This window comes from Larimichthys crocea, chromosome XX, assembly GCF_000972845.2.
Source record: "Larimichthys crocea isolate SSNF chromosome XX, L_crocea_2.0, whole genome shotgun sequence".
NCBI classification, from domain to species: domain Eukaryota; kingdom Metazoa; phylum Chordata; class Actinopteri; family Sciaenidae; genus Larimichthys; species Larimichthys crocea.
The window spans coordinates 864,031-885,728 of NC_040030.1; the positions used below are offsets into that span (position 1 = coordinate 864,031).

General features: G+C 41.8%; 1 protein-coding gene across 1 annotated transcript; it reads left to right on the forward strand.

The window, feature by feature from the left end:
- The first annotated feature begins 1,560 nt into the window (after positions 1 to 1,560).
- Positions 1,561 to 21,133, forward strand: gnptab (N-acetylglucosamine-1-phosphate transferase subunits alpha and beta). Its single transcript, XM_019275241.2, has 20 exons — positions 1,561 to 1,886; positions 2,624 to 2,709; positions 2,925 to 3,044; positions 3,448 to 3,498; positions 4,189 to 4,391; positions 5,254 to 5,318; positions 5,418 to 5,552; positions 11,876 to 12,037; positions 12,117 to 12,296; positions 12,568 to 12,738; positions 12,857 to 12,980; positions 13,066 to 13,281; positions 13,968 to 15,010; positions 15,086 to 15,285; positions 15,374 to 15,593; positions 15,691 to 15,804; positions 15,914 to 15,999; positions 16,086 to 16,352; positions 17,586 to 17,676; positions 19,661 to 21,133. The coding sequence occupies exons 1-20, from the start codon at positions 1,725 to 1,727 to the stop codon at positions 19,730 to 19,732; spliced, it is 3,768 nt and encodes a 1,255-aa protein (XP_019130786.2). The 5' UTR covers positions 1,561 to 1,724; the 3' UTR covers positions 19,733 to 21,133.
- The last annotated feature ends 565 nt before the right edge of the window (positions 21,134 to 21,698 follow it).

Sequence of the window (21,698 nt, forward strand, 5' to 3'; positions counted from 1 at the left end):
ACCAGTTGCCAGATACTATCCACAACATTTCCCATCAGTTCCTCCCAAGTACAGCCAGACTAAGATGAGTTGAGTCATGCACCATGAAGAGAAAATGAGGCAACAGAAACAGATGTTTGGTTCTCTTTTTTATGACGTCTGACCTTAGAGGTCACAAAAAGGATAGAGATAAAAAGTCAAGTAGCTAATCTTTTTCTGCTGGAGTCACTTGTACACTTACATTTTTTGCATTGTTCATGTCGTTTAATGTATTGTTCATGCACTACTGTGAGTACTTGAGTTTGGAAATTCACTCTTTACCTTGGGAATAAACATTTGTGTAAAAAAAAAAAAGCAGAAGTCAGTAGACAGCCAGAGAAAAAATGAAGGAAGTCATCCCCATCTGAAGCCAGCATTTTTTTCTTAACCAGAGTCAGTGGTTATAACCCTCCCTCACCCTCAAATGTAACCACCTGTTATCACGTGAAGTCCTATACTTGGGTCATGTGATGACACCAGAGCAAGTTTCCTCTTTTTTTTCTTTTTTTTAAAAGTTAACTTCAGCTCAGTTTGTTAGCCAGGCTGCCCAAACTGTGAGCTCAGAGCACTGGGGGAGTGTTAATGATTGTTCCAACAAGTGTTTTTGACCATCAGGACTAACAAATGCAATGTTTTGTTTTTGTTGTCACAATTATCTTTTTTTTGTTGTTGTTTTAAATGACAATGTCACCAAATCTAAGACAATCAGGTGGGAACAAATCTAAAAACCAGTTCTTCTTTTCTTTCACATCTGGAGTCAGATAACAAAGAATAAATAGTATGGAACACTTTAAACTTGCATGAAGTTGATACAAATCTGAACCTCATGTTCATTTTAAACATGATTTATGCAAAGTCTGTTAACATTTTGAGTTTAAAACACATCACTCTTGCTCTTGTCTTTAACAAAATCATTCAGAAAGTAACATTTTGTGTCACAAGACACAAAATACAGGACATACACTCAATGGCCACTTTATTAGGTACACCTGTAAAATCTAACGCAGTCCAATGCAACAGCTTGGCCATGACAAAGATAATGTTCAGTTTTAATTTTAATTAACTGGATTACTGAGGTTGTAGTGGTGTTGAACTTTATCATCGACCTCTGTAATAGTTTATTTTTGGCAGATCTGTTGTATGTGTACCACCAGCAGTTATGTCCTTAGAGGTTTAAATGCTTCATTATGTCAACCGAAAAAAGCCAAATCTTCCAAATCATACAGTATCTAACAATCCTAGCAGGCTATAAATAATATATATTATAAAAATGAACCTTCGGGCCCCTGGGCTGTACTTCGGACATCCCTGGTGTATGGGGAGCCGGTGTCGTGCTAGAACAGGAGCTGGGCAAGCAGGCTCAAAAAGACACAACAAAAACACAACTATTCACATTTTCAGGTGATTATACACCAATAAAAACATACTAATGAGTATTCCTGCCGATAGATACTAGATGTTGAGCCAAGGCAACACCCTCCTCCGGCTCCTCCGTCCCGCCAGAGGGCGACGCCGGGTTCGACGCTCAGAAGTCGGCGTGGCGGCAGCAGCGTCACCGCCGCCAAGGAAGCGTGAAATGTATGGTTGTCATGTGTCATCCAGTCTGGCTGGTGGTCAGCTGACAGACCCCGACTCCTCTGTGATGTTTACTTTCTTTTCTTCAGCGCGTTAACGCCGGCGGGGCTTTTTCTTCCTGTGTTTGATGAATGCAGCGCTATGCTTCTCCGAGGAGAACCATGGTAGTCGTCAACTCGGTGCTCAAGCTGTTACAAAGGCAGACGTACACCTGTCTGTCCCACCGATATGGGCTCTACCTGTGCTTCGGGGGGCTCGTCCTCATGATAGTTTCTGCCTTTCAGTTCGGAGAGGTGAGCTTCATCCTTTTTCTGACACTTATTCAGCTGAATTAGCTCACGTTAGTTAGCTTTTGTCTGGGCTGGGAGTCAGTCCCACCAGACTCCATTCAAATATTCGCCTATTTAAAGAAATCCAGCTTGTTTGTGAGCATGCACACATTTAACACATTTAATTTGGACGTTTTATGAATCCTTATGATGCTCATACTAATTCGGCTTATAAATAAATCACCTAATTATAAGTATTTAAAGGGAAAATGGCAAATTTCTGTAAGATTTAAGTGCAAATGCATGAAACTGTAAAGAAACAGCCATGCTAAATTCACACAGACACATTTAATTTGGACATTTTATGAATCCTTATGATGCTCATACTAATTCGGCCTTAAAATAAATCACCTTATTATAAGTATTTAAAGAAAAAATTGCAGATATCTGTAAGATTTCAGTCCCTTTATGGAGCAATCTATGCAAATGCATGAACCTGTAAGGAAACCGCCATATTAAATTCACACAGACGCATTTAATTTGTACATTTCATGAATCTTTACTAATTCGGCTTAAAAATATATCACCTAATTATAAGGTATTTAAAGGGAAAATGGCAAATTTCTGTAAGATTTCAGTGCAAATGCATGAACCTGTAAAGAAACACATGTGTGAAATTCTGCTGGTAGCAACATATGCATCTACCTATCTGTCCTACAGAGTTGTGTTATCTAAAGTGTCCCCCCCTTTTACACATACAGGTGGTGGTGGAGTGGAGTCGGGACCAGTATCATGTGCTGTTTGACTCCTACAGAGACAACGTGGGTGGGAAATCCTTCCAAAGCAGGTGAGGAGCATGCAAAAGAAACAAATTTGTTCATGCAAATCTAAAAAAAAGCTGCATTAAATTCACACCAGCTCGTAGATTTTCTAGTCTGAAATCAACATAATCTATAGAGTGGCTTGTAAAACTAGCTATTTGATCAGTGCATGATTTAAAATCTAATTCTGGACGGTGCCGGCCTGTCTTCCCTGATATGAGTGTCTCTCTTTTTCTTGTAGGCTCTGTCTGCCCATGCCTATTGATGTGGTGTACACCTGGGTGAACGGCACAGACGTCGCTCTGCTGAAGGAGCTGAAGACGGTCAAAGAGCAACTGGAGGAGGAACAAAGACTGCTGAGGTGGATGTGGCTCAGCTGTCTGTCTGCGAGTGTCTCGGTTTAGTGACGCACGGTTAATGAAGGCTGTAACCCATGGCTACAGCTAAATATAATGCTATTTTTTTCTGCGTTGTTATGGAGTGCAGACACACTCGGGTGTCTCCAGTTTCTCACCTGAATGCATTCAGAATTAGCATACAAGCTGAAGCTGTAGCATTATCATTTTCACTCTGATTGGCTTATTCAGAGGAAGTGAGAACCATAGAGCAAAGGTTAAAATAACTTCTTCTTTGTGTTTGCAGCTTTTTGGCATTTTATATATATAAAAAAGGCACAGTTAATCTGTTTGTTTTCCAGTGACTTGTGTGTTATTAATTTAGCGAGTATCAGATGGCAGTCATATGAATTCACTGTTTGCACACAGGGAACGCCTTGGGAAAAACGCAACGGAGACAACTGAAGTGCCAAAAGACAGGTGAGTCCGAAGATACACTACATTATTAGGTACACCTTTCAAATTAATGCAAACCACCATTTATGAAGCTTAAAACCTCAACTTTATGTTAATTATCGCGGCCGTACTCAGCGATGGTGTTGAACTGGACTGCATTATATTGAAAATTACAGTCTTAATATTCTACCCTGCTCATGTTTGTAAATGATTCTGGCCAAAAAATACAAAACAATTCTGTATTTTTTGAGTAATTCTCAAAATTTCAAAATACCGCAGATGACTGTTAAAGTTAAGTAACATGGTGAGAACGCTGAATTTGTTTTGGAAACAGGAAGTTGAAGTGGGTTGTGCCACAGAGTAAGAGATATAATTCAAGTGTAATGTAAAGAGCGATGGCATTGTTCATAACTGATTGTTTTATAGCTTCTTTTTTTAATGTGCAAATGCTTCCAAGATATAAAAATAGTGGAATATAACGTGGCTTTAGAGAGGTGAAGAAGTCATATTACATTGTGCATGTTTCTCTTGTTGTCTCCCTCACCGCCCCGTCAAGATTAAAAACGCACCTCTGAGCTTTAACCGCAGACAAAGAGAAACCCATTCCCACAAAGGAAGCTGTCTGCTGTCTGGACTTGACTTAAAAAAAATAGCAATCAAGTGAAGTGATAAAAGGCAAAGATACATTCAGTATTGTCATGTTTTTCCTTTTAGTGTAAAGCCAGAATGCCTGCTGTCCCACTGCATCATAGCGCCTATGCTGGCCCTGGACCCGGCTCTGCCAGCCAACATTACACTCAAAGAACTGCCAACACTCTCTTCCTCCTTCTCTGCTGCAAAAGAGCTGCTGCTGATGAACAAACCCTTCCACCCGTCCACCACCGCCTCTGTGGTCGTCTTCCATTCGCAGGCTGACGGTAAACACGCAAAACACTTTACTGCAACAAACGAGGGTAAAATCTGGCAGGAAACGATGCTTCCTAAATGATTCCAAACAGAGATTCTCCGGGGAGAGCAATAAAAACTGCAGAGCGGTGTAAGAACTGAACCCAGCAGGCACATTATCAGTGACATAGGAACTATTATTTACCGTGCAGATGACGTTATTGGAAGTATGATTAATGAGTAACAAGAACACGAGTACCCTGCAGTGGTAGGACCCTATTACATAACATAACATACACATAACACACAAGAAGACAGAAAAAGATTCAACGCAACATGTGACCTTACTAATGAAAACTAACCGAACCTGTTAGTCAACCAACAAATCATCTTTGTTTAACCGCTTCAACAGAATCAAACCCACAGGCAGGAGACCCACAAGTAACCTATGTCATCATGGAACAAGCGGTACGCTGCTTGCTCGCACTTTTGCAGCATTTCACACTTAACCTGCAGTGCGACAGTGTGGTTTTTCTAAATGTGTCACATTGGTTCATGTTCAGTTTAAAGATCTTGCAACCCAGTTTTTTTTTTCAAGCTGGGTGTCTTATAGGTTGACCTCTGTACCTCATCATAAAGACCAACTCGTTATTGACTTGCTTGAATATTATTAGGAACCCTACGCCATCTGTTGGTTTGCATACTTTCAGTATCATAGATGAACTAATTAGATGTGTCAAGAATCAGTTGACTTCAGACTACCTCTGAAAAACACAGCTGATGGTTTCAAAAACATTAAGAGTGCATATTAATTTGCAACATTGTCTGTAGTTGGTCCGGTTGCAAGTGTGAGTCTTTTCTGTTGCTTATTATTTATTCATCATCTTTTCACAGCTGACAAAGCCTATACAGATGTGTCTAGGGAGGACCATAAATTCTCTGTGTCCAGATGTTACCTGGTGAGTTTATGCATGTCGGACCGTATAAAAAATCTGTACGATATAACCTCGACGTTTACAACTTTTTTCTGTAACATAAAAATGAACCTCTTTCAACAGACGACAGATAAAGAGGCTCCTGGACTGATCCGCATGCAGGCTCTGGCTTATCTTAGCGGCTTCCCGGCGTCTTTTAAGGAAACGGAGCAGCTGAGAGTCAAACTGCCGTCTGTCATAACCAGTAAGATCAAACAGGTATGTTCTAGATCGAGTTTATTCAGCTTCAATCCCTAATCAAGTCCTTTTTTAATATTATCTGAGTCCAGTCTGATAGCTACATTTACCTCAGTGTTAATTAAATGTATCTGAAACATTTAAATAGCAGTTGTAGCCTTATATATTGGCTCAAAGGATCCAGATACTGGATGTACTAGAAACTATAAAGTTGATTGATTAAATTATTGATATAAGAATAAAAGATTAAAACTCCTGTAATTGACATGATGCGATCAGCTAGGGAAAAGACCTAAGACCTAGAAAACACACATGTGATGCAGTTAAGAAAGGATCTGATCAGCTTTATTTTAACCTGTACTGATCCATTAAAATATGCTTGACGCTTGTCAGCAACATTAATCAAATCTCTCCTGATGGTTGTCAATAAGACATAAAGGTAAATAAAACTGTGTTGACTAGCTGCGTAATGTGGGATGCTATGATATGTTTTTCCCCAAATTAAACCTGGGAAACGTGTGAATCCACTACCCGTCTGATAAGGAGGATGTTAAAGTTTCTAATCAGCAGGTGGCAGAGTTGCACGCTTGATAAATGAACTGTAGAGACTTTTATTTTCTAAAGTGACGAGGAAAAAAGGCAACTTTATTATCGCTGACTTCTCCACCAGATGTCACTCTCGTCGCGTCCTGTCACGGCGCTGAAGCATGTGGTTACGTCACTCTCACAACAGACATATACTGTATATTTGTGTGTGCCAGAATTGTGATCTTTTTATACATCAGAGCAGCGTAATTTAAGAAAGGACTAATCACAAATGTCAAATCCTCCTTGGAGAGGGGGTCCTGCTAAGTATGGCCTTTTTCTATTTTAAACAGTTATGTTGGGATGTGGATAAAGAGCCTCTGTTTAGCCTCGGCGGCTTGCGTATCTAATAATTTTCTCTAATCAGAACTCTGCTTTATATTTTGAGAGAGAGAAATGCCACTAACAAGTCTGGATTACTCTGAAATAATCAACGAAAACAAAACCTAACCCTGTCACGGGCCTGAGTCACTGTTTGTCCTGTTTTCTGATAATAAACTCACATGATTAGAATTAACAGATGACAGATTAAATAACGTCTTTTATACTAAATGCAAACCAGAGGCGTTAAACATCAGATTTACCGTTTCGGTGGACTCTTAAGACGCCTGTAAATGTAATTTATTCAAGTCAGAGTCCTAAAAACATCCCGTTACTGTAATTTATAAGATAAACAATTAGTTTTATAGTATAATAGAATACATTTAAAACATTTTTAAAGTATAATTCACAAAATGTACGTTCTTGCTTCTGAAATGTAAATATTTGCTGGTACAAAATGTACGTTCTTGCTTCTGAAATGTAAATATTTGCTGGTTTTCTTGGTCTTCTAAGAGATTTAAGTGAACCTCTATGTGTTTGGGGCTGTTGGTCTGATTTAATTTTTCATTTTATAGGCCGAATGATCAATTGAGAAAAAGGTCAGCGTACTAATTGATAATTAAAAGGTTTGTTGCAGCTCTGCAGCATTAAAATATAAAATATTAGTTTGCAAATGCAGTATTAAAGTAGTATCATTCCTTAAATTTACTTCTTCCTGCTTCTCAAATGTGGATTTGTTGGTTTTCTTGGTTTTTCTAAGAAATTTAAGTGAAGATCTTTTTTCATTTGGGGCTGACGGTCTGACCAAACAACTCATACAAAAGATATGCAGTATCTTTGTACTGTAGGTCTTTGCACAGTTGAACCTTTTCAAGCTATGTAGTTTGATATTTTAGGATGTACTGTTTCACATCAACAAGTTCAAGCTTTTTTAAGTCATTTATTCAGTGTACAATAAATAAATTTTACATCTTAAGTTCTTTGTTTGTATTTTAAAACAGACTTCTGTGTTTGGGAATCCTTCATATAGTTTATGAATGAATGGTCCACACATTTCTGGGGTTTCCTTTGATTATAAATGCAAGTTTATCCACACAAACAAGCCTTAGTAATCTTTTTAAAACACTTTTCCAAGAACACATCAGTTTGTTGCAATGTTTGGCATGAAGAAAACTAAAATTAACAATCTTTTTAAAATCTCAGGGAACATTAGAACAATAGAACAGGAGTTTGTTTTTCCAAAAATCTGCCTTTCTTAATAGGTCTTCATCTTAATTCCAGATAGCATTAAAAAAAAAGTGAAATGTAGAATATCTAAAACTTGCAAATACACTGATTATTACCATAATATACGCATGGTATACCAACAGTTGAACCTCAGGGGAGTCTGAATCACTGTAACTCTGTATGTGATGATATATAGGTTAACACAGTTTAACCTACATATCATCAAACCCAGTTGTCCCATCATTCCCTGCATTGTTCTCCAGGTTTGCCGCGGTGTAGCCTGACAGGTCATGTGATAATAACCGGCGGTATTTGGACTGTAACCTTAGCTGGCGGTGGTGGGGGTTAACAGTACAACAACTGTTTGGAGTGGCGCGGCGCCAGCCAACACACCGTAAAGGTCACGAGGATTGTACTGACCTTCTCTGCACTCTCGGACACACCCTGTCATCTCATACGTGTTTGTTTTATTCCTGGCTTTACCTGTTTGCAGTCCAGTTTTTTATCTTTTTATAAGTGGAACATGCTGGAAAGGATGTCACATAGAGTCCAGGAAGGAGGATGGAAAGTGTGTGTGTGTTTGGCTTTTTAAGGCTGGAGGAATTTTAGCTACACAGCCCACCACACACAATACACAGTTTGGATTTCAAGGTGTTTCCTGGTGTCGCTGGGCCGATTCTGTGAAAGAGGGATGATGTGCATAGTGTGGAGGGAAAGCTTCAGCGGTGAGACTTGGCCGGTATTTATAGCTGGTGTTAGACCAGGTGCTATGGTGATGAAAGCTGCCCTCACAGCCCCCCGATCATCTGCCCGTGCTGCTGCCCGTCCTCGTGTCCTGTTTGTGTACAAGCCTGCTGATGTGTTTGTATTAGCGTGTATTTTTATGTGTTTTGAGGAGCATGCGGTCGTCCACACGGTGTCTCATCTCCACTGTGAAACAAGAGCAGGGTCACAAAAAAGGCTGGTGTGCAAAGCTTAGAAAAACATGAGTGGAAGTAGTAAAAACGTGTCATGCTTGAGTGTAAATATGCAAATATGCAGGGTTGGTTAAAGGTCCAGTGCGTAGGGTTTAGGTGTTTATTGTTTGCAATTAAATACAATATTTATTAATATGTGTATAATCACTTGAATATAAGAATTGTTGTGTTTTCGCCCTTTATATCTACAGTGAGAGCGGGTCCTCTTCCACAGAGTCTGCCATCTACAGTAGCCCAAAACAGACAAACCAAACCCCAATCTAGACGTGGCCTCCTGCTTTTTATATCAGTTTGGCAGCCAGAGTTTATTGTGTTACATGCTTGGAACGAGATGGTGAGGCGCGGAGAGAGTATTCATTTGGTTGCAATTTGCAACTTCACCACTAGGTGGCACTAAATCTACACACTGAACCTTTAACTGACATTAAAAATGAGTTTTTAAATTGCTTATTTTGTATGGCCAACAGTCTAAAACCCAAAGAGACTCTATATAAGACAAAAAAGTAGAAAATGTTTACATTTAAGAAGCTGCAATGGACGCCGTATCCATGACAAAGTAAAAAATCTGTGTCGGTGGCTGCTGCCATGTTTGTAGTCCTGCTTCTTTTGCCTCCCAGCTAATCTGAAAATCTGCTTCCTGTTTATTTTTTCCATTTCTAGGAAAACAATCTGAAGCAGAATTAAAATTCCGGAGCAGTGGGGGGGAGAGTTGTTGCACTGTGTACACTGTGGTTTGAAAAAGTAAACACTGTCATGTTCACCAGGCGGCAGCTAAAGTTATTCATCACTACGGTGTTTACATATCTCATGTGTGTCATGTGTAATTAGTCTAGAAACAATTGAGTTTGACACTCTGGGCAAACCAATTAACCCCTGTGGTGAGTGATCGCTTTAGGCAGATGGGCTCAGATGTTGCAGCGACTATAAATGAGCTGAAGCTTCGTCATCCTGCATCACCTGTCGAGGCGGTCGGATCAGTTTGACGATCAGAGACTGGCAGGTGATCCGCAGAGGAACCAGATTAAACCTGTCCAGTTCTTTTTATAATGTAGCAAACATCGTGAATGTGACGACATGACAATGACGACGTGTGCTCTGCTTGGAAAAGAGGGCTCAGGTGTCAACCTTTCAAAGCAGTGTGGGCCTGAGGAGTTTTGTTGCACAGTTTAAGATGAGTCTGAAATAAGCTGTCGACTTCTTTTGTGTCACCTAAAACATGTCGAGTTAGACTGAATCAGAGAAAATATCCGACGTGTTCAGATTGAAATGAAATGAATCAAGTGAAACAAACTGATTTTTTTTTTTATTACAAAAATGATTATTACTCTTTATTTAAACATTTTAATGATGTTACATAATAACATTACCTGATATAGGACTTCATATATTAAATGACTATAACATTGAAATTGCAATAGTAATAATCATTAAGTAATAAGAGAAGATAATTTAATAAGAATAAGAGCGTAAGAGAATTCAGTAAAAACAGAATGAAAAATAAAGTATGTAAAATAAGTAAATAAATAAAATATAAAAGTAACAGTCACCTCATCACTCCCACGTCCATCTTTGCACAAAAATTGTCCATAGTCAGCTGCAGACTTGCTGTCATTCGGTCCATCATGTAAACATTTTTCAGGCTTTGGACCCATCGTTAGTGGTTTTGCATTCCTCTAGTTCACCGTAATTGTTTCCTTTGCTGTCCTAGGTATATAATCTGCATTATATAGCTCTATGGTGTGGCTCCCAACAAAAACGTCAGTTTATGGTGCGACATCCACCTCCAAAATAATATCAATTTCACTTCACTCTTCATTATTTTGCTAAAAGTGAAGATCTTAATGAGACAAACTAACTTACTTTACAGACACGCTTACTTTGAGAGCGGTTATTCCACAATTTCCTTTTAAAGGTCCGCTGTGTAAGATTTAGTTGGCTCTACATAATATGTCAGAAATTAAATCACTAACTCTTTCACGACAAGTAAAATGATTTCAGCTTTGATTTTCAGCGTAACCTTGTAAATAATCGGCTCTATGTGCGCAGAATTGTTTACACTTGCTTTGCAGGCAGGAATGTGCCTGTGAGGCCACCACCACACACCTCTGCTTTGTGTGTGTGTGTTAGAGCATTATCAGGACTATAAAGAGAGCTATAATAAAGATGGCAACGTGATCCAGGGCTTTCGCTGTCTCCTAGCTGCTCCCCGCTGAGTTTATAAGACACAGCTAATCCGCCTCACCTAAAAACAGGAGCAGAGGGAGGGGAAAAAAAAACTAACAAGTCGAAGCACAACGCGAGGTCAAGTGAGATGTTTGGCTTCAGTGTTGGATGATGGAGCGAGACGAGGGTGAGGAAGCGAACCGGTGGGGCAGGACAGATGGTTTGAAATGGGCTAAAGCCAGGGGAATCTCCCTCACATGCATCTGACACACACAGTCCTACAGTGCCTCGAATAGCTCTCTTGAGATCAGACAGAAAGCCACCTCCATGTGACCCCCCCGTCGTGCAGAAGAAATAACATCACAGAATTTTCCGAACCTCTTTTTACACACACTGACTCGAGGCTGCAGCGGCCAGCGGATGCCTCCACACGAGCATCATAGCTGCTTTGGTTTGACCTCTTACAGCTGCAGGGTCAGAGGTCACCCTCAGATTTTCAGAGATGTTCCTGTCACAATGATGCACTGAAGACCTCTATCACAAAACATGAGACTTCAACTCTGAGAAACTGCTGTTCAGGACGTTCACACAGTGGACGAGGTGTTTGAGAGTGCTACTTTATTATTTACTAAATACTACTTTATTCTGTTTTTTTTTAAAGATTATTTTTTGTCCTTTTATGCCTTTATTGATAGTACAGCTGAAGATAGACAGGAAGTACAGGGCAGAGAGAGGGGGAGTGACACGCAGTAAATTAGCCGTCCGATGCGGGATTCGAACCGGGGCCAGCTGCAGCGAGGACTATAACCTCCACACACGGGGCGGCCGCTTTATTCTGTATAAATTAAGACATTTTAGTGTGGACCACGTAGTAGTCAAGTTGTGGCCATGCTGCTCATGTAGCGAATGAAAACACAACATAATGAGAATTTCCAACAAAAGATGGTATTGAGTTGCATTATGGGAAGTGTAGGATCAAACGTGTTTGGGGCTCAAAGTCAAGATATCCTGAAAAACTTCCCAATCATTAAAGTATTACTTCAAGTAAGTTATGTTTGTTTCCCCCCTCAGTTTGAGTTGTACTCTGAGGCCAGCATCGCCCTGCTCCACCTGAAAACCCCGCAGGATTTCACCGATCTGACCCAGCAGGCGAAGAAGAACCTGACCCTGGATGGAAAGGAGTTAACTATCACCCCTGGCTACTTGTTCTGGGACCTCACCGCCATCTCACAGGTACGACTAGTCCTCTCTATCTATCTATTGAAACATACTTGAGGATGTTAGTGTTTTTATTTTTCACTCCTCTCTCCAGTCCAAACAGGATGAAGACGTGTCAGCAAGCCGATTCGAGGACAACGAGGAGCTCCGCTATTCTCTGCGCTCCGTGGAGAGACACGCCCCCTGGGTGCGACACATCTTCATCGTCACTAACGGGCAGATTCCCTCGTGGCTCAACCTGGATAACCCCAGAGTTACAGTTGTCACACATCAGGTAAAATTTAAACCTCGACCTCTCACACGCTGCACAATCAGGCTGGACAGCCTGTTTTTAGAGACACCTAATGACTATGTAAAGTCTTAAACACCCAAACAATTAGCCTGAGCTGAACAATAATGGTAAATTTGTTTTGATCATATTAAAGAATGTTAATTTAGCACTTAAATTCAGATTTTCTGTGTTTCATGGAGTCAAATCTGCAGACTGATTTCCCAAAGCACTTGTGTTGCGCTCATGTATGACTTTGTTTTTCTTTGACTTCCAGGATATCTTCCAGAACCACAGCCACCTTCCCACTTTCAGCTCTCCTGCCATAGAGACTCACATCCACCGCATCCCGGGGCTCTCCCAAAAGTTCATTTACCTCAATGATGACGTGATGTTTGGCAAAGACGTCTGGCCAGACGACTTCTACAGCCACTCGAAAGGGCAAAAGGTGTGAATGCTGAGTGTAAACATCACCAGGAGTTCATTTTGCTTGTTTGATACAATGTTCTTTCAAATAAAAGTGTTACATGTATGTGTTAATCTTTTCTTTTATCACTTCTCTGCAGGTGTATCTCACCTGGCCCGTCCCCAACTGTGCCGAGGGCTGCCCAGGATCTTGGATCAAAGACGGGTACTGTGACAAAGCCTGCAACAACTCTGCCTGCGACTGGGATGGAGGAGACTGCCTCGGTAAAGACATCGACACTCTCTCTTGTATGGATCAGCTAATTTGTTCCAATCATGTCTTAATATTTTATATATTTTTTTCTGACAGGTGCAGCAGGGAACAGCCGTTTCGCAGCTGGTGTCGGTGGTGGCGGGCCCGGCGGAGCTGGAGCACAGGTGTGGCAGTTTGGAGGTGGTCTAGGAGGTTTCGGTGGGACGTCCTACTGTAATCAAGGCTGTGCCAACTCCTGGCTGGCAGACAAATTCTGTGACCAAGCCTGCAACGTACTCGCCTGTGGATTTGATGTGGGAGACTGTGGCCAAGGTGAGTTCAATGAAAATATGATGCTTTATAACAGTAACTCTGGTTGGTTGATGAAGAACAAAAACAACTAACAGTCCAGTGTAAGATTCAAGGGACTCTGTTTGCTAAATATGGAAGAATGACTGAATGTAACATGCTCAATGAAAGACATTAATGTTTCTTAAGTGTACTCACCTGAAAATAAGAATCTGCATATTTTTATTACCTTAGAATGAGACTTTTATATTTATAGACGATGTTTCTACAGTAGCCTTTCATGTTTTGTTACACATTTCATCGCCGCTGTAGTTTCTCCTTTATGCTTATAACGGGAGGGCAAGTGGAGGTGGTTGCAACTACACTGCTAAATGCCATTAAATCCTACACACTGGGCCTTTAATTGATTCAATGATGATTTACATGATTATTATTATGCCACAGACCTCCGTTATTGATGAAAACTAGTAAAAAGACATCAGTTTCAAAACACAGTTGCAATAGGTGACACATTCCTGAGACACTGTAGTTAATTTTTGTTAATTCACAGCTGAAAATAGTCCGTTTGAGTTAAAAATGCTAAAAACTACATTGTCCAGCTGTTTTAGGAAGTTTCTTGGTCTCTTTTAGATGTTTGTAAGATTGGCTTTCAAGGATATACTTGTTGCTACTAACAGTTATCCTTTAACATGTATTAATGTCTGTTTTAGAGCACTTTGGCGAGCTGCATCATGTGACCCTGCTGAGGAATCGGAGCCTGTACACCCTCCCAGTAGGTGAAGTCAGGCCATATTTCAGCTTCGACAGACTGGCCCGCAGAGTCTCCGAGGCCCACGTCAGCGACAACGCGGCAGTCCGCCACACCTCCGTCGCCAACAAGTGGAAGACCATCCACTTGCTGCTCCATCCCGGCCACAACGCCACCCAGATCCAGTACAACATCACCTTCCAGAGAGAAGACGAGACTGAGTTCGTCATGAGCTTCAGTGTAGCTGTTGACACCCGTGAGGTACTGCAGGTTAACGTGTCGCAGACGGTGAGCAAAGACGCCGCCAAAGAGCCAAAACCGACCCCGACTCCGGAGCCACCGTTCCCGTTCTCGGATATTCCTGAGGACAAACAGGGTCCCAAGATCCAGAAGAGGGGGCCCGGTGAACTTCAGGTTGTCATAGAGGTTCCCTCGCTGAATGTGTCACTTCTACCAGCTCCTGTGCGCGACGAGCTGCAAAAGCTAGAGGAGAAGCTTCTGATTGGCGACATTACTATGAAGGGTTATAACTTCACAAAGGCTGAACTTTTAAAACCTTACAAGACGCTGGCTCAACAGCAGCAGGTTGTCAATTCAAATCCAGCTAATGAAGGTGGAGCCAAGGTCCAGGGAAAGCCTTATAAAGACCTGGAGGGAGAAGCGCCTGTGGAAGAGAGAGCTGGAAATATCGTTCAGAAAAGTCAAAACTCAAAAGAAAAAACAACCAGGAAAGATCAAAAACCTGCCACTCCTCTTATACCAGTCCATATTGACGACGAGAAAGACTTTGAAATACCCAAACACGACCTTAAGGCTGCGATCGACAGGCCTATGACTTCCAAACTGCTGAGCAGCATTTCCAAAACCAAGAGCGCCGAGAATCGGGCAGAGCCAGCCGGCGCTGCAGGAGGAGCTCCGGTTGGGAGGAGACTCCAACACTTCATCTCCGCAGACAGAGGCTTCCTGCCATGGGAGAGGAGGAAATACTTCCAGAAACTGCTTGAGGTGAGTAAGACCTACAGCTTCTACTTTTCTAGTTTTCATTTCCTTTCATTAATTTATTTGCAACGACTCCAACAGGAAGAGGAGAGTCTGCAGAGAGAGCTGTCGTATCAGACTGACGGTGCCGCCGCAGCCCGAAAGCTACAGGACACTTTTGCCGACTCGCTGCGCTATGTCAACAAGCTGCTCAACGGCCAGTTTGGATTCACGTCCCGCAAAGTCCCCGCGCACATGCCCCACATGATCGACCGCCTCGTCATGCAGGAGCTGCAGGACACGTGAGTGTGTTACAGATTTTGTCGCTACCGTTTTTTAAGTATCCCTAAAGAGGCGACGCAGCAAACTTCTCCGCGATGTCTTCTTCAGATTCCCAGAGGAGTTTGACAAGACGTCAGCACATCGCGTTCGTCACTCAGAGGACATGCAGTTCGCCTTTTCGTACTTCTACTTCCTGATGAGTGCTCAGCAGCAGCTCAACGTGTCTGAGGTGTTCGACGAGATCGACACTGACCACTCGGGCGTGCTGTCCGACCGGGAGATTCGAACACTCGCCACGAGGATCCACGAGCTGCCGCTCAGCCTCCAGGTCCGTCCTAACATGAAGCTTGTCAGACGAACAGTTTGCAGAAGTTCTTGTGGTGTTTTAGTACCTGTGTGTGATATTTCTTTGTTGCCTGTTCTAGGATTTGACAGGCCTGGAGCAGATGTTGATAAACTGCTCAAAGACTCTCCCGACTAACCTAACCCAGCTCCACCTGGTGAACCCAACTCAGGAGGCCTACTATGACCCCAGCATGGTGAGACGCACTTCAATTGAATGTCTCGGAAAGAGACGGAAGATGTTTCTTCACATTTCTTTTGAATTATTTGACTGATAATCTGTACTTTTTCTCTTTTAATGCACAGCCTTCTGTCACAAAAGGCCTCATCCTCCACTGCAAGCCCATCACAGAGCGTATCCACAAAGCCTTCAAAGACCAGAATAAGTACAAGTGAGTCCTAGTGACATTAGTCTGCGACTGTACTAAAATTCAGACGTCCTTCTTGCTTGTCTGCTAACATGTCCTCTGTTGGACAGGTTTGAAATCATGGGGGAAGAGGAGATAGCGTTCAAGATGGTGCGGACAAATGTGTCCCACGTGGTCGGCCAGTTAGACGACATTAGGAAGAATCCCAGGAAGTTCATCTGTCTGAATGATAACATCGACCACAGCCATAAGGACGCTGCCACAGTGAAAGCTGTGCTGAGAGACTTCTACGAGTCCATGTTCCCGCTGCCGTCCCAGTTTGAGCTGCCCAGAGAGTATCGCAACAGGTTCCTGCACATGGAAGAGCTCCAGGAATGGTAGGATGTGAAGTTTGGAGAACATCTTGTCGTGTTGTACACACTGAATTTTTAGCTTTTAAGCCGTGACTGAAGCGGCAACTATCATTAGCCACAGGATGAATTCACTTATCTACTGTGGTGCCATCTTTAGGTGAAAAATGTGTCCTACAAAATGAATAACAGCCTCAGCTGTACTTTTTGTGTTCTGGATTTTGTTTATTTCATGCACCAGCTTCTAAATCTGAGTCTCACTCGCTGCAAAATAGAGAGACGGAGAAGTTTAATTTGGTTTGTGTCCAATGGTTTGAGAGGGAGAATGCGAACAATGGTCGGGTGACATAGGCAGTGAATTTGAGCGAGCGAGTGAGCGAGCGCCGGCAAAATAAAAAGTTATTTCCTGATTGTTTGACAGCGGTTACCTTCGAGACACACACCGCCACCTGATCCGTTTGAATGTACCAACACGACCATGGATAGATGGAAGTACATTTGTTACTTACACAATGTTGGTGCTGGACGTGAAAATGACGACTGTGTCGGTCAGAAAACTAGTAATGACACATGCTGCGTTGGCTGATATTACATTATTATTTTTTGATGAATTAATAGTAAAACAGCGTACAAACGTGCATCACATGTTCCCAGAATCCAAGGTGGCGTCTTCAGCAAAGTAAAAGAGAATCAGTTCACAATAATATAAAACAAATAAAAGCTTTAAATCTGCACATGCGTAGCCATCATCAAAATCGTTAATTTTCTGTTGCACACACATATTCGCGCTTTACCAGCGTCCTCGTTGCACGTGAACCTGTAATCCATTGAGCTCTTGGTTAAGAATTTGTAGCTGTCACCACATGGGACAGAGCGTTGCCAGGTTGGAGTGGTGGGAATCCCTCGAGGGGGTTTTAGAGGGTTTTTGTCGAGGATCTTGCTCCTGTATTCAGCTGGAGAATGCCAGCCTTTAAAATTAGACCAAGCTGCAGATACTTGCTGAGCCTCCCGTCTCCTCCTCCTCCTCCTCCTCCTCTCTCGTCTCTGATTTGGTAAAGTAACAGACAGATGGCGCTGGGCTAATGTCACCTTGTCACCCTGTTGCCCTGCTGCCCTCTGCATACTGCATGTTTCCTTCTTGTTACATCAGAGCCTCCCCTTCCACAGCGAGACGTGCAACCTCCGACATCTGTCACCCAATCAGGAAAACATAACATTTGTTTCTTTTCTTTATTTAAAAACTGACTGTTTCTTTCTCAGGCGGGTGTATCGGGACAAGCTGAAGTTCTGGACGCACTGCGTCCTCGTGACACTCGTCATCTTCACCATTATGTCCTTCTTCGCCGAACAGGTCAGTGCATCCACCTCGGACCACACACAGTTTATTTACACACACACAAGATATTCGTTCACACACCTCGCTGTTTCCATGATTCACACTTGAGCTATGGTTCAAACCTTCGCTACCAAAATTCCTCTCCGGGATTCGTCCGTCTCATGTGTCGTGCTTGTACGACCGTCTGAAAGACGGCCAGCAGTCCTCTGTGAAACGCGAGTTGTCCGTCTTTGTTGACTTGTATCAGCTTATATTTATTTTAACCTTCTTTGTTGCCAGATAAGTTGGATTTCTCGCTGGAACAACTTCCAATAAACATCATAGCAAAGGATTTTTAAATTGGGATCATGTTCTTGGACGACTTTCCTGTCAAATTCTTCCACTTTCCAAATGCCAAGAATTGTTAAACAAATACTACTCCACCCAGGTTTGACATTGAGTTGTTATGGGGCGCTTTCCTAATCCATAGGTTTCCAGTTTCTCCTCAGCGAACCTAAAGAAAGGTTAACAGTTGCTGTGACTTTAGGAGAATTTCCTCCCACAGCGACCTGTGAGACCAGTGCTCCCAGTTAAGACTCGTCAGACTTGTCCCGCGTCTCTGTCATCAAATATAAGCAGGCGAATTTTATGTTTCTTTGGCACCAGATGAGTCTGGCTGTCCTGCTGCCCCCGAGTTATTAAGATGGAGAAATTTGAGTCAGCTTCGTACAGTTTAGATCAGAGAGATCTTTACTTCAGAGGAAGGGGATTTTATTCCGCTGTCCTAAGATTATCTTTGCTTTCTTAGGTTACAAAAGGTCTAAAGGGCGGTTGATGTCAAAGTATTATGTAACTAAGATCGCCGTTTTCTTTGTGGTGAGGAGTTAATATAAACGAGAACATTGATATATGCACTTTATACAAATTTGTGTTTGATTTGGACAAAAAAACGTCAAAAAACGTCAATTAGCTGCTTGGTTTTGTGCCGGTGTTGCGTAAAATTCTGTGACCAGACTATTTCCTCACTCTGGGCAGTTGCTAGGCAACGAAGGGAGACTCCAGGAAGTCATGTTAATAAGAAATAATCCGGCACGTAACGCATCATGAAACACTGAATTGTCTTTTTTTAATGTTTCGTGGCTGTAGCTTCATATGAAAGTGGCACTGATCTTCTCTCTTAGCTAACTTTCCATTTAAAAGTGAAGTTGTACGAAATGTTAATAAAAACCTTTTTGGTGTTTAGAGTTATGTCAAATTTAGAGAAATTTGGGAAAATTGAAGCAACCATAGAGTGCAACGAAATAATACCATTTAACAGTAAAAGCACAGACGGTCCTAAATCAGCGGCTTCACCAGGGAATTACTAAGAAGAGGGAAGCTACTACATCTTATATTAAGGAGAGATGAAAGAATCAAACAATAAAATAACCACAAGAACCTTTTTTGGTTCACGATCATAACTGTGAGAGAAAATATAGTGACGTCAGGGTGAACTACTACCACATTTTTGCAGTAGTAGTTATTACCGAGTTATTTTAGGGGATGTATTAAGAAAACTATGCCGCATATTATTGGGACACAGATTCACTTTTGATTGTGTGACACTCTAAAAGGAAGAATAACAGCAAATAACACATTATCTGAAAATAATGACTGTAGGAATCACCTGACTGATTGCAAAATGGTCAAATGGTGGAGACATTTGTCAGTTTAAGAATTGACGGTGGTGTTTGTTTGTCCCTCCACTATATACACTGTTTAATTTAGATATGTAACGCTCTAATCCAAAATCTGAAGATCAATATTTGTACATTATGGATATTTAATTCTGCCTGGCACCAATAGTTTCTGTTATCTGTTCGTTTTCTGTCACAAATCTAATAAAACCTAAGAAATGTAAACATCCCCACCCTCCTTCACTGCAGTCATCCTCTTGCTGACGGACAGCACAAAGCTTTTTTTGTCTTTTTTTTCTCCGAAGCTGCGTGCGGTTTCTAATTATCCCTTTTCCTCTGTGCAGCTGATTCTGCTGAAGCGAAAGCTGTTCCCCAGACGCAGAGTAAACCGGGACAGCAACCCTGAGAGGGTGTGACATGGGAAGACTCCCCTCTCTCCTCTCTGCTCTCTCCTCACTTCAACCTCCACCCTTTCTCTCCTGCTCGGTAGAGAGGACAGACAGAAGAGGATTGGAAGTGGACACGGGGAAATCTGAAGTCCTCGAAGCTCGTGTTGCATCAGCGCAGACGGAGAGGTCAGAGACTCGTGTGAGACGAAACATTTTTCAGAAGATGGATGGATGGAGCTGGCCGGCGAAAGGAACGGCAGCCAGAAAGAAGACACCTGTAAATCTTCTTTTCCTCCACTGAGGGGCATCTGAGACTTTTGTACAACACACACATACACACATAAACACTCCCTCCACACCGCGCCGCCCTCCTCACCATGCTGTTGTTTGACGCGTGAAACATTTGATAGTAGCAGGTACGTGTGTGTGTGCGTGCGGCACGTTTTACCATTTAAATTCACAAACTTTTGCCTTTAAAGCTCCGATGATTGGCAGATGAATCAACAGAAAACAATCTGATTATGATAATTGGTTAAATAATCAAACAGCTTCTTTAAACGAAGTAAACTTTTTCTGTTTTATGTCACTGTAAGTTTAATATATTTGGGGTTTTGTTTGAAGATGGGCATTAATTAAAGCAATTAATTTAAAAAGATTAAAAAAAAAGAGGTACGTCCAGCCCTGATTGTGTTTGGCTTTTTACTGTTATGGCTTCGTTTTAAAGATATGTGTGTGGGGGGGTGCATAACATTTAAATGTTGGCTGTTGTCTTTAAAAACATGAAACTTGAAGTGCCTTCGTTGTTCATTCCTGCTTGTTTGAACATTTTTGTTGTTTTCTTTTCTTTTTTTTTAATAATGTCTTATAAATGTTTGGCCACACCACAACCCACCTCGAGTGAGTTACAACGAGAACGAATGAATGGGGATATAGGACAATAATGATTCTTAACGTGGTACAAATGTAATTGACTGTTGGAGCTACGTGTACATGATACAACAGCGTTCATAGCCACCTGTATGTGTGTCCCTGTGGGACTCGACAGGCTCGCTACTGTCTGAAATTCAGACCCCCCTCAGCATGTTCTGTAACTTATTTTGATTGTATTATCGTGACCGTGAGTTTCAGTGACTGATGCATCTTAATCCGAATGCTGCAGAATGTAAAAACCTACCCTCAGACTCTGACAGTGCTCGTCAAACTGTTCCAACTTTTTTCCTCTGAATGTCACTTTTACAGAGTTCTTTATTATATTGACAAAAAAAAGGAAGTACTACTTGAGACCGTCAGTATTTTGCCATGGAAGTCAGATGATGTGTTGTGTCAGCAGGCGTGTGACGGTGACTAACATACATGGAAATTGAGATTTCCTCAGATTGCATCAGTTCAGTCGGTCCTCTGAAATAAAACGTGATTCGGTTCAGTCAACTTGGTGCTTCTGTCATTTATTATTTACTCATAACTGTACTTGAGTACAATTTTTGAGGTACTTTTACCGCTATCCTCTCCCAGTCTAAAGGCAGGTTTAGTTACCTCTCCAACTATTTGGACCAAAAAAACGCTGTGTTTAAAAAAAAAAACACTTAGGTGTTTGCTTTGGTGCCGGTGTTGCGTGGAATTCTGTGACCAGACTGTTTTGTCTCTCTGGGAAGTTGCTAGGCAACCAAGGGAGATTCCAGGTAGTTATGTTACTGGTCCCGGTTAAGGATTAAGCTGGTATATAACCCATCAATAATGTATTATTGTCATATACTCATAGCTGTACTTAGTTAGTAGTTCTATTTTGTGCCACTTCCACTTCACTACATTTCAGAAATGTTTCTATTGAACGATGTTTGATGCCTAGAGAGGTCAAATTAATTATTATTTCATAAAAACAAGACTTTACAGCCACGCTAACAGCTCTGGGAGGCACAGCAATACTTTAAGTTAACAAGAGGGAGACTTTTAGGCCTTGGGCGGAAGGCGAATGCTGATTGAGTGGAAAGCCGGT